The 16,808-nt window shown below is 36.3% G+C and overlaps 1 protein-coding gene across 1 annotated transcript; it reads left to right on the top strand.

Annotated features, from left to right (window-relative positions):
* Positions 1-164: 164 nt before the first annotated feature.
* LOC18431925 (protein NRT1/ PTR FAMILY 4.6) lies at positions 165-11,550 on the top strand. The gene is made up of 5 exons (XM_006842036.4): positions 165-200; positions 295-400; positions 791-1,008; positions 8,014-8,448; positions 10,090-11,550. Exons 1-5 carry the CDS (start codon positions 198-200, stop codon positions 11,098-11,100), a joined length of 1,773 nt encoding a protein of 590 aa, XP_006842099.1. The 5' UTR covers positions 165-197; the 3' UTR covers positions 11,101-11,550.
* Positions 11,551-16,808: the final 5,258 nt, after the last annotated feature.

Here is a 16,808-nt window from a genome sequence, read left to right as displayed (position 1 = left end):
CCATCAATGACCCAAACAGTGTTTCTATCACTAGGAATTGTCTCTATCAAGGGGTCTCTTTCTCTACCAAACGGTCACCTTCCTTCTCTCTCTTCTTCTCTCTAGACTCTTCTCTTGAGCTGGACCCCCTGTTATTTAGTTGCCACCCATCCATCACAGTCCCTGCTCGAGTTGTGATTTTGCAGACACTTTTGATTATGGTGGGCACCCTCTGTGATTAATTAAGTATATGGGGTGTGCTTTAATCGTTGTTTTGCGCCTAACTTTGTGGTTTTCTGGTTTTTCTCTCTCTAGGAAGAAGGTCAGGGATCAGATTCATGGCCAGGATATGTGGACTGGAGAAACAAACCAGCAAAGAGATCAGTTCATGGCGGTATATCCGCTGCTGCATTCGTTTTAGGTACCCCTTCTCTCTCTCTATGAAACTCTTGATTGCACTGCACCATCAAGTTATGCAGTGATTTCTGGCTTATAAGAACTTAAAATGGAGTTATAGAACTATTTGAACTCACCATGAGAACTTTGAAGCATGCATATGGAGAACCATAAATGGTTAGAGAGAGAAAGTCAAGTTAGAGCGAGAAACTAATAGCTAGATTATTTCAGAGAGAGAGAATCTGCAAATATGGCCGCAGAGGCTATAGATGCAGTATGTTACGAAGGAAGTATAGACTTGTGGCCTAAATCACTTTAGAGAGAGAAAACTACTAATAGAAACAGTTCAGAGAGAGAAAACTAGTGAGCAATCGAAGGATTTTTAGTGATTTGCAGTTTGTAAATGGTGGTGCAGTTGTGGAAGTTTTAGAGAACCTGGCTTTTTTGGCGAATGCGAGCAATTTGGTGTTATATTTGGTGAGATTTATGCATTTCTCGCCCTCGAAAGCGGCGAATGCAGTGACGAATTTCATGGGAACTGCTTTTCTTCTCGCTCTGCTCGGTGGCTTCTTATCCGATGCATTCTTCACCACCTATCTTATATACCTTATCAGTGCACTCATTGAGTTCCTGGTAATCTCTCTCTCTAAGACTCTTTCTCTCTCTAAACCTCTATCTCTCTCTCTCTAAACCTCTACCTCTACCTCTCTCTCTAAACCTCTATCTCTCTCTCTAAAACTCTCTCTGCGACGTGCTGGAGACCTCTTGCTCCGTCTTGCTCAAACTTGCTGTAAACCTCCCTCTCTCTCTCTCTCTATGTGAATTCATGATAACGTCTCTCTCACTATTCTGTGACTTATTGGTAAGTCCTTTGTCTCTCTTTCTCTCTCTAAGTTCTTTGTGAACTCTGTCTGAGGTCTTGGTAACCTCTCTCTCTCTCTCTCTCTGATACTTGATATCTGTTTCACTTCTTGGCAACCCCTCCCCCTCTCCCTCTCCCTCTCCCTCTCCCTCTCCCTTTCCCTCTCTCTCTCTCTCGCGCACACACAAACATGCGAAGTTTTTACAGGACTTGGTACAGTATAGACTCTCTCTTTCTCTCTAAACATGTCGAAAGTGAGGAACTCCCAAAGTAAAGCCACCCAACAAAGTGAATGACATTCCTCTCTCTCTCTCTCTCTCTCTCTCTCTCTAGGAAATGGAGTAAGAGGTCCATAAACCTCTCTATTGGACTAAACTTCGAAAATGTCCATTGCAGACTCTCTCTCCTCTCCCTCTCCAAGTTTCCCATTGCAAATTCTTTTTCTCTCTCCAAGCTCCCCATTACAAACACTTCCACACTCACAGTTTTCCATCGCAAACTCCCTCTCTCTCTCTCTCTCTCTCTCTCTCTCTCTCTCTCTCTCTCTCCAAGTTGTCCATTGCCAACGTTCACCATCTACCTGAGTCTCAGCTGAACTTTTTTTTTTTTTTTTTGAAAAAATAAGTCTCACCTGAACCGGTAACTTGCTAAAAAAGGGTTCGTTTACTGTTATTTTGAGAAAGATGTGGACCGTCGATTTTAAATTGCACCTTTCGTATACAATTAAGTATGGTACGTCAAGTCAACTATGGTAGATCTCTTTATATTTTTATTATTTTTTGTTTTTCTGCAAATTTTTGTTTTTTTTGGCATTTTTATATTATTATTTTTTGTCTTTTACATAGAGCCTTTTGTAGGGTCAGGTATAGACTAGGAAATTGATTATTATTTAAGGCGAATATTATTTAATGGTCACAACCCCTTGCAAGGTCAGGTATAGACTAGGAAATTGATTATTATTTAAGGCGAATTATTTAATGGTCACAACCCCTTGCAAAATTGTCGAGGATATTAAAACTTAAATGATTTGGTGGGTTTTTTTTTTTTTAATTTGGTTTTTAAAATTTTTGTTTAAGGTATTCTTTTAACGGATATTCTTGATATTTTTGTTGCCGAAAGTGCTTTCCATAAAGATAAATGGTCTTGTAGTATATAATTTTTTCTAATTTGATTTTGTAATTTTTGTTTGTTTTTTTTTAAATTTCTTTTTTTGGGTAAAATTTTTTAAGAAAATTCATGAAATACTCAAGTCACCTTTTTCAAGGTAATCTATCTTTTGGGGCAATACTATTATTTCACTGTCCGAAACATCAATTTGCCTGCACAAGCATTACTTCTTTCCACCTGAGATCCGGGTTTTATTAGCTTTTAATAGTGGGAAAAGTTTATATATATATAGAGCTGAGGCTCTAAACAATCAAATTAGAGCCAACCTCAAAAATTTATTTAGAAGAGGTTGTTTGGATGGCTAAATATCCTCAAATTGATCATCTCAGCATCAAGATGCATGAACATGGGGAAAAAAATAGATTTCAAAACTTGAAAATAGTGTATTTTGTAATGCATTTTTGGACCGTCAATTTTCAGGATTTAAAAGTTTTCATAGATATGTCAATCTACACTATTTTTTAAGTTTTAAATTTTATAAATAGAGATGAAAATATATTTTAAGGCTATCACAAAAAGTTTCAATATTAAAACCACATATCTTGATACTATTTGAAAGTACGCTCTAATTCTAATGGGGAAAAGTTTATATAGAGCTCTACACTATCAAATTAGAGCCTGCCGTAAAACTATCACTAGAATAAGTTGTTTTGATTACCAAATATCATCATTTGATCATCTCGATATCAAGATGCATCGACATGAAAAAAAAAATGGATTTCAAGTTTTGGAAATAGTACATCTTGTAACGTATTTTTGGACCATCAATTATCAAGATCTTCAATATTTCATAGATCTGCTTGATCTATATTATTTTTTAAGCTTTAAATTTTATAATTAAAGATGAAAATATAATTTAAAGCTATCACAAAACTTTCCAGTATTGAAACCGTATTTTTTAACACCATTTGAAGGTGGGCTCTAATTTGATTGTTTAGAGCCTTGGATTTATACAAACCGCACCTTTAATAATATCTTCTCCCCTCGAACAAAAAAATAATACTGTTTGATAGATCTGATTATTAAAAGGGAAAAGTTTATATAGAGGCGAGGCTCTAAACAATCAAATTAGATCTTACCTCAAAAATTTTACTAGAAGAGGTTATTTGGATGCCCAAGTATCTTCAAATTGATCATCTCGATACCAAGATGCATGGACATGAGAAAAAAATAGATTTCAAGTTTTGAAAATAGTAGATTTTATAATGCATTTTTGGACCGTCAATTTTTAAGATTTTCCAGTTTTTATAGATCTGTTGATCTACACTTATTTTTAAGCTTTAATTTTTATAAATAAAGATGAAAATATATTTTAAAGCTATCACAAAGATTTCTAATATTGAAACTGTATTTCTCAACACCATTTGAAAGTAAGCGCAAATAGTAAGCTCTAATTTGATTGTTTAAAGCCTGGGTTTGTATTAGATTGTTTAGAGCCTGGGATTTATGCAAACCGCACCCTTATTAAAATACTCATATTTGTTCATTAATATTTTTTTTCTTTTAAAACAGTTTAGGCGTTTCAAAATTTCTCAATCATTTGAGTATGTTGTCATTTGGAGAAAAGACGCGTGTGACTTTTGTCATTTTCACCTTTTTTTTTTGTTGGCACTTTTTTTCCACTGGGAAGCAACGAAAGACCGCTTTGATGGTTTTGTCACTTTCCATCCTTTCGTCTTGTTGCCAAGGAAAACTGCGGAACGGCCCTCCGGTTTTCAAGGAATCTGTCCAATCATATGAAACTACCTCATCTCATAATCAAAGCCCACATGCCACCCAGTCCCAACTATCTGATCTAAATGGACGAGTCCGAGAACCATCTGATCTAAATGGACGAGTCCGAGAGCTTCTCAAATGAGTTTTTGTTCATTTGATTAGGGTTGACAATGGGCCAAGTGGCCCAACACCGCTCAGCCTAGTTTGCAGTGGACACGGTCGCTCAACATAGCCTGGCCTAGCCATAAAAAAAAATAGGGTATGATTTATAAATTGTGGGTTAAGGGTTGAACTAGGCCAGTTGTCCCAATTCAGGCGAGTCATCCCTCTTTTTATTTTTATTTGTTTTTGGCCCAGCCCAGCTTGGCCCAACCCTTGGGCCTGCCCTATGGGGACAAGAGTAAGGCTATGCCCAGGATCGGCTTGTTGCCACCATTACATTTGATCTAGATTTGGTTTCAATTTCATTTATAATTTTTGCTACAAATCATATGAACATGAAATTTAGTATGTGCCATCATTTAACAAAACGTACCTAAAATAATATATTTCTCAAAAAATAAAATGACCAAACTACCCATAAAAATTTTGGGGCATTAAGTCATTCTATTTTTTTGTAGATGCGACCTTATGAGAGTATGGGATGCCTAAATTCGGTGTCAATATGATTTAGAGAAAAATAAAGTAATGCTTACACGTGATATTGTGATTGGAGTCATCTCAACCGTTCATTTAGATCAAACGAATGGGAGAGAAGTTAGCATATATGAATTCTCTATTGGATGACATATCAAAAGCTTCCCCATAATAGAACAAAGGGAAAAAATTTACCTCTATATTACAAAAAATATTTATATAGGACAAAGGGAAAAAATTTACCTTTATATTACGAAAATATTTATATTATGAAAATAAAGCGCACTCTCTCTATATTTCTAGCAAGATCTCTCTATCTATGCAAACGCATTTGTAGCAAAGATATCTCTGTATACACACATTTTAGCAAGATATTTCTCTGTCTAATCTTTTTTGTCCATACCAAAAAGAAGAGCCTCTCACTCTTTTTCACTCTTTACATTTGTGGCAAGATATCTCTCTCTAAAATTTTACCCCCTCAATGATCATTAAAATCTTTGGAAATTTACAAGTAAATTATGTTTTATTTTTTATATTTAAAATAGGTCTCACATATTTTATATTTTGTGATCAAGTCCTATTTTTTAAGAAAAATACTAAATAATCATGTATCTATAAAAATACTAAATAATTTTAAAATAAATAAAATTATCAAACTACCTATATACTTTTTAGGGATTGTTTGGTAATGTATTTATTTTAAAATAATTTTTAATATTTTTCTAGGTGTATGATGGTGAACATATCAAATTTGAACTTAATCCAATATATAGGAAAAAGATAAAATTAGACAATTTATATTCCAAAAAATAAACTCTACTATAAAATATAAAATACCTTAGAATACTTTTAATTATCAGAAATAAAATAAGATTTAATTGTAAATTTCCCAAAAAAATTTACCCCATCAAATTAAAAAACAGAGCCCAAAAACTCTCTCTCTCAAATTCCAAAAAGAAGAGCCCGTGTCTCTCTCAAGCAAGTTCTCTCTGCATTCATAACCAGATGGTGGGAGGGACAAGGGACAGGGAAGAGAGAGAAAATCCTGTTTATTATTGCTTCCATGTTAGTTCTCATGGGCGAGAAACATTTAGTTATGCTTGTGTGGTTATGAGCTTTGTGTTTTCACTCTTTTTGATGGGTAACCTTATTGTCATCAATTAACAACAAAAGGGTTTTGTGAGGCTACTCTTTATATCATGTATTCCTTTTTAATTATGATACTTTATATTTTTATTCTTCAATAAAATTAATTTTTGTTCTATTTGTAGTTCATGTAATTAAGCAAGGCTAAGGTACAAGTTTATAATAAAAGCCTGAATATTTATCAAGTTTTATGATAAGGGCCTGTTTGGATATATTGGTTATCACTAATAATTCATTGTTTTGATAAAATTAATTTTGATAACAATTTATTTGTTGTTTGGCAATGTCCATCATAAGGTTATTTACAATAAACTTGTATGCAATTTTACATATAAATTTATCTTCAAAAAGCTTTTTTTTACTTTATTCAAAGTAATTTGATGAAAATCACATGTTTTGATAGAAATGACTTAAAAAGAGTTGGAAATTACATAAAAAGTGAACTAATTAAATAAGATTATGTATAATATAAGATATGTATCAAATAGCTAACAAAATAATATTATCTTGAGTATACTAATTTTTGATAAGTCAGTCTATTCCAGATAAAATTAATTGACACCATTCACATGTTATACATAGAGCTATAATTGTTTTCCAACAATTAATAAATTATCATTGTCTTTCTAGCACATATATTTTTAAGCATCAATAAAATAGGGAAATGACCTTGTGAGACCCTCTCACACCCATATGTGTAGGACCCAAAAGGATCACTATTAAATTTGGCATATATCTCTAGAAAAGTCAAGTCCCACACCCATGTCATAATTTTTCTAGAGATTTGTATCAAATTTAATAGTAATCATTTGGGGTTCTACAAACATGGGTATGGGAGGGTCACATAGGATCATTACTCATAAAACATCATCAATTTTTTTTTAAAAAAAAGTCATTTTGTTACTCTTCATTATTGAAAATTTGTATTATTTACAATAAAGCATCCATTTTCAAATAATGTTTTATTGAAAAATTCAAGCATTGACTATCCAATACATTCTTAGTACACTAAGGGCTGGCTTGGATGATAATTGATATAACCTGGGACTTAATATCTTATCTAAAATTAGTATATTAAGAGTAATATTATTTTGTTAGTTGTTTGGTACATATTTTGTATGATGTGTAAAATTATTTAACTATTTAGCTTTTTTCATAATTTTCAATAACTTTTAGCTATTTTTAACGAAAAACATGTGATTTTCTATAAATTACTGTGAATGAAGTAAAAACAGCCTTTTAACAAGATAAACTTATATGTAAAACTGCATGTAAGTTTATATCAGATAACTTTATGATAGACACTACCGAACAATATATAATACGTTATCAAGATTAATTTTATTGAAACATTAGTGATAAACAAGTATATCCCGACAGGTCATAAAAGAAGGGCAAGCTTTCTATGGTTCCCTTACTACATAAAACTTATATACTTCTCTATATCCGATCGTCAATTCTGAATGGACGGTTAAGATGACTCTAATTATAATATCACGTCTTTACACTATTTTATTTTAAAATTTTTTTTGACAAATTATTTTTATACAAAATTTTGGCCGTCCCCTCCTCTTTTAAACTTGCACGGGTAAAAAATGTAAAAAAAATAATGTTCTTGATAAAATAAAATAATCAAAATACTTTTGAAAGTTTTAAGGGGGTATGTTGATCATTATATTTTGTCGAAATGATTTTTTTAATATTTTGTTTAGATGCACTTCATTGAGAAGATGACATGTGCCAAATTTTATTTTTATATAATTTATAAAAAAAATAAAAATAACATACTTTGAGATGTCGATGTAGATCAATAAGTTAATGGCTTGATAACGGCTTGATATAAATGGGAGATGGATGGGAGGAGTATACGTCTTCTCAGCAGCAGGGAAGTATTGAAACATTTCCCGTAAAAGAATATTTCTCCATAAATTACGCTAGTAAAAAACCATAAGAATAACCAAAAAGATAATTAAAAGAAGATTTTAATAAAGGAGTAAAAAGACAGTGTACTTGTCTGCGTGCCAGAGAGGGAGAAAGAGAGGCCCAAGCTGAAAACCATCGTCATTTAACACTCATCTCTAATGTGTGTTCACTGAAAATGTTTCTAACAGGGACTCGTCCTACTGACCATCCAAGCTCACCTCCCCCACCTCCGGCCCACCTCCTGCGACCCATCCCTCGAGCCCTGTCTCGAGCCCACCGGCTCAAAGGAGGCGATCCTCTTCCTCGGCCTCTACCTCGTGGCCCTGGGGGTCGGTGGGATCAAGGGCTCGCTGCCGAGCCATGGTGCCGAGCAGTTCGATCCAAGCACGCCACGGGGTCGGAAGCAACGGTCGTCTTTCTTCAACTACTATGTGTTTTCTCTCTCTTGTGGTGGGTTGATCGCTGTGACATTTGTTGTTTGGTTGGAGGACAATGAGGGTTGGGAGTGGGGGTTTGGGGTGTCCTCAGCGAGCATGTTGCTGTCGATTGTGGTGTTCTTGGTCGGGTCGACGTTATATCGCAACAAGGTACCCGATGGAAGTCCACTCACCACGATGGCCAAGGTGAGAGAATATCTCTCTCTCTCTCCACAGTTGGCAAAGTTATATAATCACTCTCTCTCTCTTAGCCAAAGTGATATAATCTCTCTCTCCCTCCACATTGGCCAAAGTGATAAATTTAGGGGTGGCAATGGGACCTGGTCCAAGACTCAGGCCCGGACCTGGACATGAAAATATAATGTGGGACCAGGACTCGAACCCAGATCCAAAACCGATCGAATCCGACCCAACAATCAAAATATCTATATATGTAAATATATTTCATAAATTGGGACATAAAAATATAATGTGGACACAAGCCCAACCGGTAGGGTCCAATTTTTAAACCGGCATCCGGACTTGGGTCGGGTCGTGGTCCATTGCCACCCCTAGATATAATCTCTATCTCCCCCCAACCCCACATTACCCAAAGTGAGATAATCTCTCCCTCTCTCTCTCTCTCTCTCTAAACATTGGCCAAAGTGAGATTCTCTCTCTCCACCCCCTTTCTCTCTCTTTTATCCTCTTAAGTTATGGTCAAAATGAAACATCTCTCTCATGCTGAATGTCGTGGACAACAAGTAACCCCCTCTCTCTCTCTCTCTCAAAATTTTATCAAGATTCTTACCAAAGTCCCACTTTTTACAAAGAATTTCATCAAAGTGTGAACTTTGAACTTTGAGAGTGACACAAACCAATCATGATTTTCTATTTACTGAAAGTTTGTCGCCCATCATTGGTGTACCTTCTACGGTACTGCAGTATCACAGTCCAAGTCCCAATGTTGAATGGTTGAGATTTACCCTAGTTGAGACGGCAAGGCCATGCACATGGGTATAATTAATCTCCACCACCCATCTTGGGGCACGGATGGCATGGTGTGACATTTACTGTTCGACGTTTCTATGGTATATGCTTTCATTCGTATTTAACTCTCTTTCATGTACACCTGTTTTATCTATGCTCGCGATTATATGTGCTTGCGAGAGCATATTGTTCACTCTCTAGCTTAAAATATTATCCAATATTATTTTTAAGTTCCTAATATAGTAATGGGTAATGGTTAGGGGTTGCGCTTCTCCCCTTCCTTTTCTTCATTTGCTTATTGGTTAACACAAAATGGACTATTCCTTTACTCTGTTTGCTCATTAATTTTGTACTTTTTGCTAATTAATTATGAGAGTAATTATTGTTATTTTAAAAAAAAAAAAAAAACTTTCTTTTATATTATTACATTTATACCGAATTTTTTGTTTCTTTTAAATAATAAAATTATCCGCACTTTGGATTTTGAAGATCCAAAGCTTGACTCTTGTCTTGGGGGCATTTGAGGGCTAGCTAGAGTTTACAAAAAAAGTAGAAAACTTCGGAAGCTCATGTTCTGAAGAAAGGGCATTTTGGAAAAAAAAATAAAAATAAAATGAAAAATGCAAAAAAGGGGTATGCACGTAATATTAACATTTCCTGGGGATTTTTCTAAAAACCGTAAATTAAAGAGAGGTTCCAGTAAATTGCTTTAATTTTGATGGGCCGAGACTATGGCCCAACTTTTAATAACTGTAAATTCAGTAAATTTCTCTAATTTTATTTTGATGGGTCGAGTCTGAGAGCCCATCTCAGTCTTGGGCCTCCACTGAATTTGTTGTGCCTAAATTGGTCCCGCAGGTCATTCTTGCTTCCATTTGCAAGGGCAACGGCTCCAAGACTGCTAGCAACGCTATAGTGAGCGTGGCTACTAGCCCTCGAGAATCAGAGAAAGCCATTAATGAAGAAATGAAGACCAAAATGAGTTCCTCTATAGAAACCTCAACTTCTCTCACAGGTGAACTGAAATTCTTGAATCGAGCTGCGGCCGCAAGCCCTTCGGGCCACAATCAGAGCCTAGTTTGTACAGTGCAAGAGGTAGAGGAGGTCAAACTAGTCATAAAGATCTTGCCTATATTCGCATGCACGATCATCTTGAATTGTTGTTTGGCCCAGCTCTCGACCTTCTCTGTGCAGCAGGCGGCCACCATGGACACCAAGATCGGCAAGCTAAAGGTACCCCCTGCATCTCTGCCGGTGTTCCCAGTAGTCTTCATCATGATCCTCGTGCCACTGTACGACCGTTTCTTTGTTCCCCTAGCATCTCGAATTACAGGCATCGAGACAGGGGTCTCTCACCTCCAGCGGATCGGTGCAGGACTTGTCTTATCGATCGTAGCCATGGCCACCGCTGCATTGGTTGAGACTAAAAGGAAACACTCTTGGGCTCGAGTTGGACATCCAGAACCAGGAAACCCACCATTACCTGACACGTTCCTCTGGATAGCCTTCCAGTATCTGTTTCTAGGTTCTGCAGACGTCTTCACCCTCGCAGGATTACTGGAATTTTTCTTCACAGAGGCCCCAATGTCCATGAGGTCGCTGGCTACATCTCTGAGCTGGGCCTCATTAGCCTTGGGCTACTACTTGAGCTCAGTGTTGGTGACCATTGTGAACAAGGCAACAAGTAAGCATGGCCATGCACCATGGCTCTCGGGCCGAACCCTAAACGATTTCCACCTGGAGAGGTTTTATTGGCTCATGTGCGTCCTTAGTGCCCTCAATTTCGTCCATTATCTATTTTGGGCTGCCCGATACAGATACAGGTCCCAAAAGACACATAACTCATCGGACGTGCCTACACAAGAGTAGTACTAAGATAGGTGACCTCTTGTCTAAGACAATGGTAATACTACTACTAAAAAGGGCCACCCATAGGTAAGTCCTTGTATCTTAAAGTCTTACCCACTAGAAGAGGGATAAATAAAAGAGACACAAATGAATGGTACACGAGCATGGAAGAAGAGTAATGACGCCTCACACGTGCATAGGAATAGTAATGACGCCTCACGCATGCGAAAGAGCTCTCTAGAGTTGTAATTAAGAGGTGGCACGTGCTGCAAGCTTGAAGAATACGGGCATCTTATAAATTTTTCCTCTTTTTTTTTTGTTATTTGTGTTAATTTGGATGGCCCCAGTTAAACTGGCTCATTTTGTGATGCATGTTGGTACTGTGTTACTGTGTATTATTATGGTGATGTATGTGTATCATGAATCATTTATAGAATTATGAATATATCCGACAAAGTATTTTACTTTTTCTTTTCGTTGGTTAAAGCTGAAAATCATGAGGCCAAAAGCAATATTCCACTTTCGATAATTTTTATTTTTATAAAAGCACTAAAGTTCGAAAATATGATGATGAGGAAAGTAAAATCAAAGTTATTTGAAGTTATTTTAGAAACGACACCTTTTGAACCCGAAGATGCAATTCTAGTGTCGAAAATCTTACAATGATTTGAAATTTTATTTTCACTCTCAATTATGAAAATAAGGCTCTAAAAATAAAGCAGATGGAGTAAATCTATAATACATAAAAATCTTCAGTATAAATGTTCCAAATAATACGTTACAAGATGCACTATTTTAAGACTTAAATCTTTTCTTGTTTATAATCATACATCTCGAAATTTAGTTCATCAAAGGGTTTTGCAAGGCTATGAACAACCTTTGTAGTGGGTTTTTTTTGACATGCGACTAATTTCTCAATTAGATTGATACCTTTTACAAACTTTATATTTTTTTAGATACCAGACCATTTTAAAAATATTTGTTTGAAACCGTTTTGCTAACCATGATGATATCTACCGGTGTTTTAAATCCCGAATCGATCAGATGAACCAGCCATTTGGGAATCTCCAATTTGGATCGGCGATACAAATGATACTTTTGGGTAAGAATCGGTACATAAAAAAAAAAAAAAAAAACACTGACGTCTACTATTGGTTGCCTATGAGGACGAATGGGATACTAAGTGTTTGGGCCCTGCACTTTCAAGTGGGTCCGCCCACCTGCTTACATCTCCACCCTCATTACCGATCGACGGTTGAGATACGCTCAAGGAATGTAGTACCTAGGCAAGGCCCTTGACCTTCACATGGGCCACACGTGAATGTGGGCTCAATTGAATAGCGACTTGGTGACCAGACGTTGTCGTGTTAACTAGGCAAAGGACAAAATAGTCATTTAGTGAGCCTCGCTCGGTTGGGCAAGGGTCAAAATAGTCATTTAGTGAGCCTTGGCGCAAGTGGGTCCTATGAAGCAGCACACAACTTTTTATGCGGAGTAGATTTGCTTTAAGGCCATCATCGAATGGGCTCTCATGGCATCAGCCTCAATGCCATGGTTCCCCTTCAAATCTGAGCATGTCATTTTAATTTATGGTTAAGATGTCTATTTATTCATGGAAAAGTACAAGAAAAGATCATTTGATTATTATATAAAGAGGTGATAATCATTCTTGCCCATCATATTTCAAATTTGGTGATCATGAATGTGTCACTGAAAGCACTCTAAAATAAAAATAAAATAAATAAATAAATAAATTTTCGAACTTTTTTACCTACCTTAGGCTCCAATTTGATATGTGATGACCAGTAGCAATTGTGACCGCCTTATAAGTTACACAAATGGTCTCATATTGCACAACCCCTTTATTGTATCGATGATGAAGATTATAAAAAGTTGCATAAGTGATTTTAAAATTGAAACAAAATATTTTTACATGTTAACTGTGGGAAAGGAGGGCGAGACGTTATGTTGAGGCATTAGCCTCCTAACCACAACTATCCCAACCCCATTCCCAAGCTAGAAATGGGTGATCGCAAACCCATTGAGCTCGTCTAGATTAGTGATTCAGATTTGCTGAACCAATTAAAAATTAGGTAAAATTATAAAACAGCAAGGGGATTCAAGGGGAAGGGACCCAGATCGCCTATCCATCGAAATCCAATCCAAATCAGCAATCCCGAAAGGGACACAAATTAACATTGATCCTGTTTTCTATAAAATATTTTTTAAAAAATTTATTTTTGGCCCAAAATTGGTGAGAAGCCAGGGAAAATGGCATGGAATAGAGATGTGGGTTCCCAGGATTTTTTCAGGGCTTCTAGATCTGGGCGACATAGGTGATGCCACCAAGCCCAGTCTGGGCGGCACAGGTGGTGCCGCCTAGGCTTTTGGGTGGCATAGGCAGCGCCGCCAGGTCCAGGTTGGGCGGCACTAGTGGTGTCGCCCTAAGCAAATTAATTCCTGGGGTTCCAGAACCCCCGGACACTGATAACAGTAGTTTTTGGGACTTTTTTGGAATTAGAAAGCAATGAAAACAATGAATAAAAGAGACATATTTCGTGTTTGAATCAAGCTCGAACTGCCCCACGGTGGGCGCCAAACTGTTCACGATATAGATCCAGACGATCTATGAATATGAATCGACCATATCCGAACCACAAACTGATTTTTTGAAAGAGTGATACAAAGTGGGATAATCAGATTCTGATCTAAGGCCAGATCTACTTGGAAATGAGTAGATATGCAATTAATCAGTGGCAGTGCCAGCATTGATCTAAAATATGAAATACAATATAAAATATAAAAAAACATAATTAATTATAATAAAAATAAATAAATACAGAAAAAATATATAGAAATCGTAAATAAAAAATATCAAACCAGGCCAGTTGGCTGGGGACTCCTGAGGCTTCAAGGCCTCGCCCGTATTAGGACCGGCTGGATTTATGCCATGCGTCCTCTATGTCTCTCTTCATATTTTTTACCAAGCCTTGGCTTGGTTGGATGGATTTATTAATCTAAAGGCTGCAGGTGGCCTACAGATAAGATTTTTCCTAGATTTAGGTTTTCTTCAGGTAGCACAATCTCCAAGTTTTCTTTGGGCATACAAGCTAATAAGGTCTCTCTAACCTTAAGATGGGTCATGAAATGTTCTTATATAGGCTCAAATCATACCAAAATTGATATATACCAATTTAAGTAGAAAAAAAGGGTCTAGATTCGGTGAATCTACCAAAAAAAAGGTCTAGGATGAGTTAGTATGCGAAAACTGCCATTTTGGGGTAGTCGGGGTTGGGCAGTACCAGTGGTGCCCCCTAGATCAAATCTGCTCGAAATTGGCAGATTCTAGTTCTGAGGTGATTTGCAGGCTCTTGTGATGCTTCTTGCCAAACTTTCGGTCAAAACAAAGTATTTTGCTATTTTTAAAGATTTTTTTAATAAAACAGGGTATTCTGCATGATTCTAGATCACAGGATAGGCAATATGGAGTATAGTGGTCTATGGTCTGAGGTTTAGTAAGATAGTGTGGTCCTAAGATTGTTTAAGGTTTAGAAAATCATTAAATTTTTTTAGTTTTGAAAATAGGGTGTCTACAGTTGCCCCTCTTTAGCGCTCCCTGTCCTTCGAGAGACATGTGAGTGTAAAAGAAGTAGATACTGTTGAGATTTTAATTTATTTGATGTCATATGATCAGAGGGCACACCAACTTTCCCTCCAAGACATTGCACTCTCCGCTCACCCACCTATGGCATTTTCATCTTAGGGTTTTCAGCATGAGATGTTTCGGTGAGCTACACAAGCTTGAAACTTGAGTTGGATTTTCTGACCATGCTACTTGACTTCAGAGGTTTTCACTTTTAAATTCTTGAACCTGTCATTTTCTTTGATTTTCTTAGGGTTTTCTAAGGTCTTCTATGTGGTTTTACCTGTTTAGAAAAGTGTTTACCTGGTTAATTTTGAAGAGAGACATGAGACGACAACGCAATAATCATCATATACGGGTGTCCAAACTCCTTTGTTTTAAAAGGCATGTTAGAAATTTTGAAAATAGGGATAGGTTTGAAATATAACCAAGAGCTTTGGATAGGTCACGATTTTAACAAAAAATTTAAAGTTTTTTAAAACACCGGATATTCCGTGAAAGGTTTTGAAATGAAAAAGATATTTTGAAAAACAAATTTTGTTTAGCAGTTTTAGCTCATGCAATCATGAAGGTTTTTATTTTTTATTATTTTTTTATTTTTTATTTTTTAAGGGTGTTGAAAAAGAGTTAAAAAAATAGAAGTTTTAAAAAGAATAATTCTTAAAAAAAAAAATGTGGGTCTTACAACTTAACCACTTGTGACCCATTTGGTAGATCTTAATATGAACTTGTCGGGTCCTTGCTGGGATCTTCAGGATGAGGAATCATCGATTATTCATTTATCTTCCAACCTCAGCTCTCGCATTTCAATTCAAAGGGGAGTTCTCTGGAGCTTTCCAGTAGAACCGAGTTTTGAAGAATACATTATATTGCCTCAGAGTGTTCAGAATCTCTTTTGACTTTCATCTTCGTTCCTCCACCACTTACGTTTCAAAGTCCAGATGATCGAGGTCATTAACCATGTTCTATCAGGCTAATGCTCAATGATTTTCTTTTGACACCATTTTGTCTCAAGAAAAGGGAGGAGAATATGTTTTTAGAAAGAAAAAGACTTTAGAGAAAAGATAGAGAGATATGACTTTATTCTTCTTCCTTTTTTTTTCTTTTTTTTTTTGTTGTTTCGGGGTCTTTTTTTTGAGTGTTCAGCCCGATAATATTTTTTCTAAGACTTAGGGTTCTTTTTGGATTTTTAACACAGTTGATTTATTTTTTATTTATTTTTCATCACTCCGGGGTCTTTTTCTGGTTCAACCCGGTTGCCTTCTTTTCAACCCTTGAGTTTCCTTTCGGATTTTCAACCCAACGAATTTATTTTTTATTTAACTTTGAAAAAGAAGACGTTGACGAAGGAAGAGGAGGAGGATGAAGAAGAAGAGTCAATGATGCATTATTTTTTTCTTTTTTTGTTGGCAATTTGCCCTAAGATCATGCAGGAATTCGACAATCTTTTCCCTTCTCGAAGTGGCAAGGAGGTTATAATATTAGTTATATTCTAATTTCTCTTGTTCTAGGTTGGCATCCAATATCTCTTTGACAATGGTCATCGAATTCCCCTCGAACCTATCATTTGAATTGCCCTACATGAACTTTGATTTTCAGACTAAGAAGCACTCTCAGTTTCATAATCCATCAATCTTTTGTTTTGATGGATAATCTCATTAGGTTTTCCCTGTTAATGTGATAATTTATGTTACTCATTAAGCGTTAATGCCTTTTGAAGTATGATGCGTGAATGCCTTATTTAGTTATTTGCAAGGGGTGAGTGATCAGCCCACTCCTTTTCAATTGTCCTTTTCATTCTATGATTTGTATTGCTTTTCGGGGGTTAACTTCGTAGTACACTCCTTCTTAGTGCTTGAGGTCAGGTGAGACTCTCACACAAGAAGAATGACCGAGTTAACATTAGATGGCCTTGTGACATATTGGGAGTTAACAAATAGGAGTTCAACTTCATCAACTGCCCCTACTATATTCTCTTCATGGGAGGAGACTGCCCCTACTATGTTCTCTTCATGGGAGGAGACTGCCCCTACTGAGTAGTTTGATGGGGTTGCCCCTATAGAGTCTTTCGAATCAACAATGACTT

This window comes from Amborella trichopoda, chromosome 5 (genome assembly GCF_054954075.1).
Source record: "Amborella trichopoda isolate Santa Cruz 75 chromosome 5, AtrichopodaSantaCruz75HAP2 v2.0, whole genome shotgun sequence".
Taxonomy (NCBI): domain Eukaryota; kingdom Viridiplantae; phylum Streptophyta; class Magnoliopsida; order Amborellales; family Amborellaceae; genus Amborella; species Amborella trichopoda.
This window is presented reverse-complemented; position numbering and strand designations above follow the sequence as displayed.

Coding starts and splice junctions, on each gene's coding strand:
- LOC18431925 (XM_006842036.4), top strand. Junction 401..790: donor CGCTGCTGCATTCGTTTTAG/GTACCCCTTCTC, acceptor ATGGTGGTGCAG/TTGTGGAAGTTTTAGAGAAC. Junction 8,449..10,089: donor CACTCACCACGATGGCCAAG/GTGAGAGAATAT, acceptor TTGGTCCCGCAG/GTCATTCTTGCTTCCATTTG.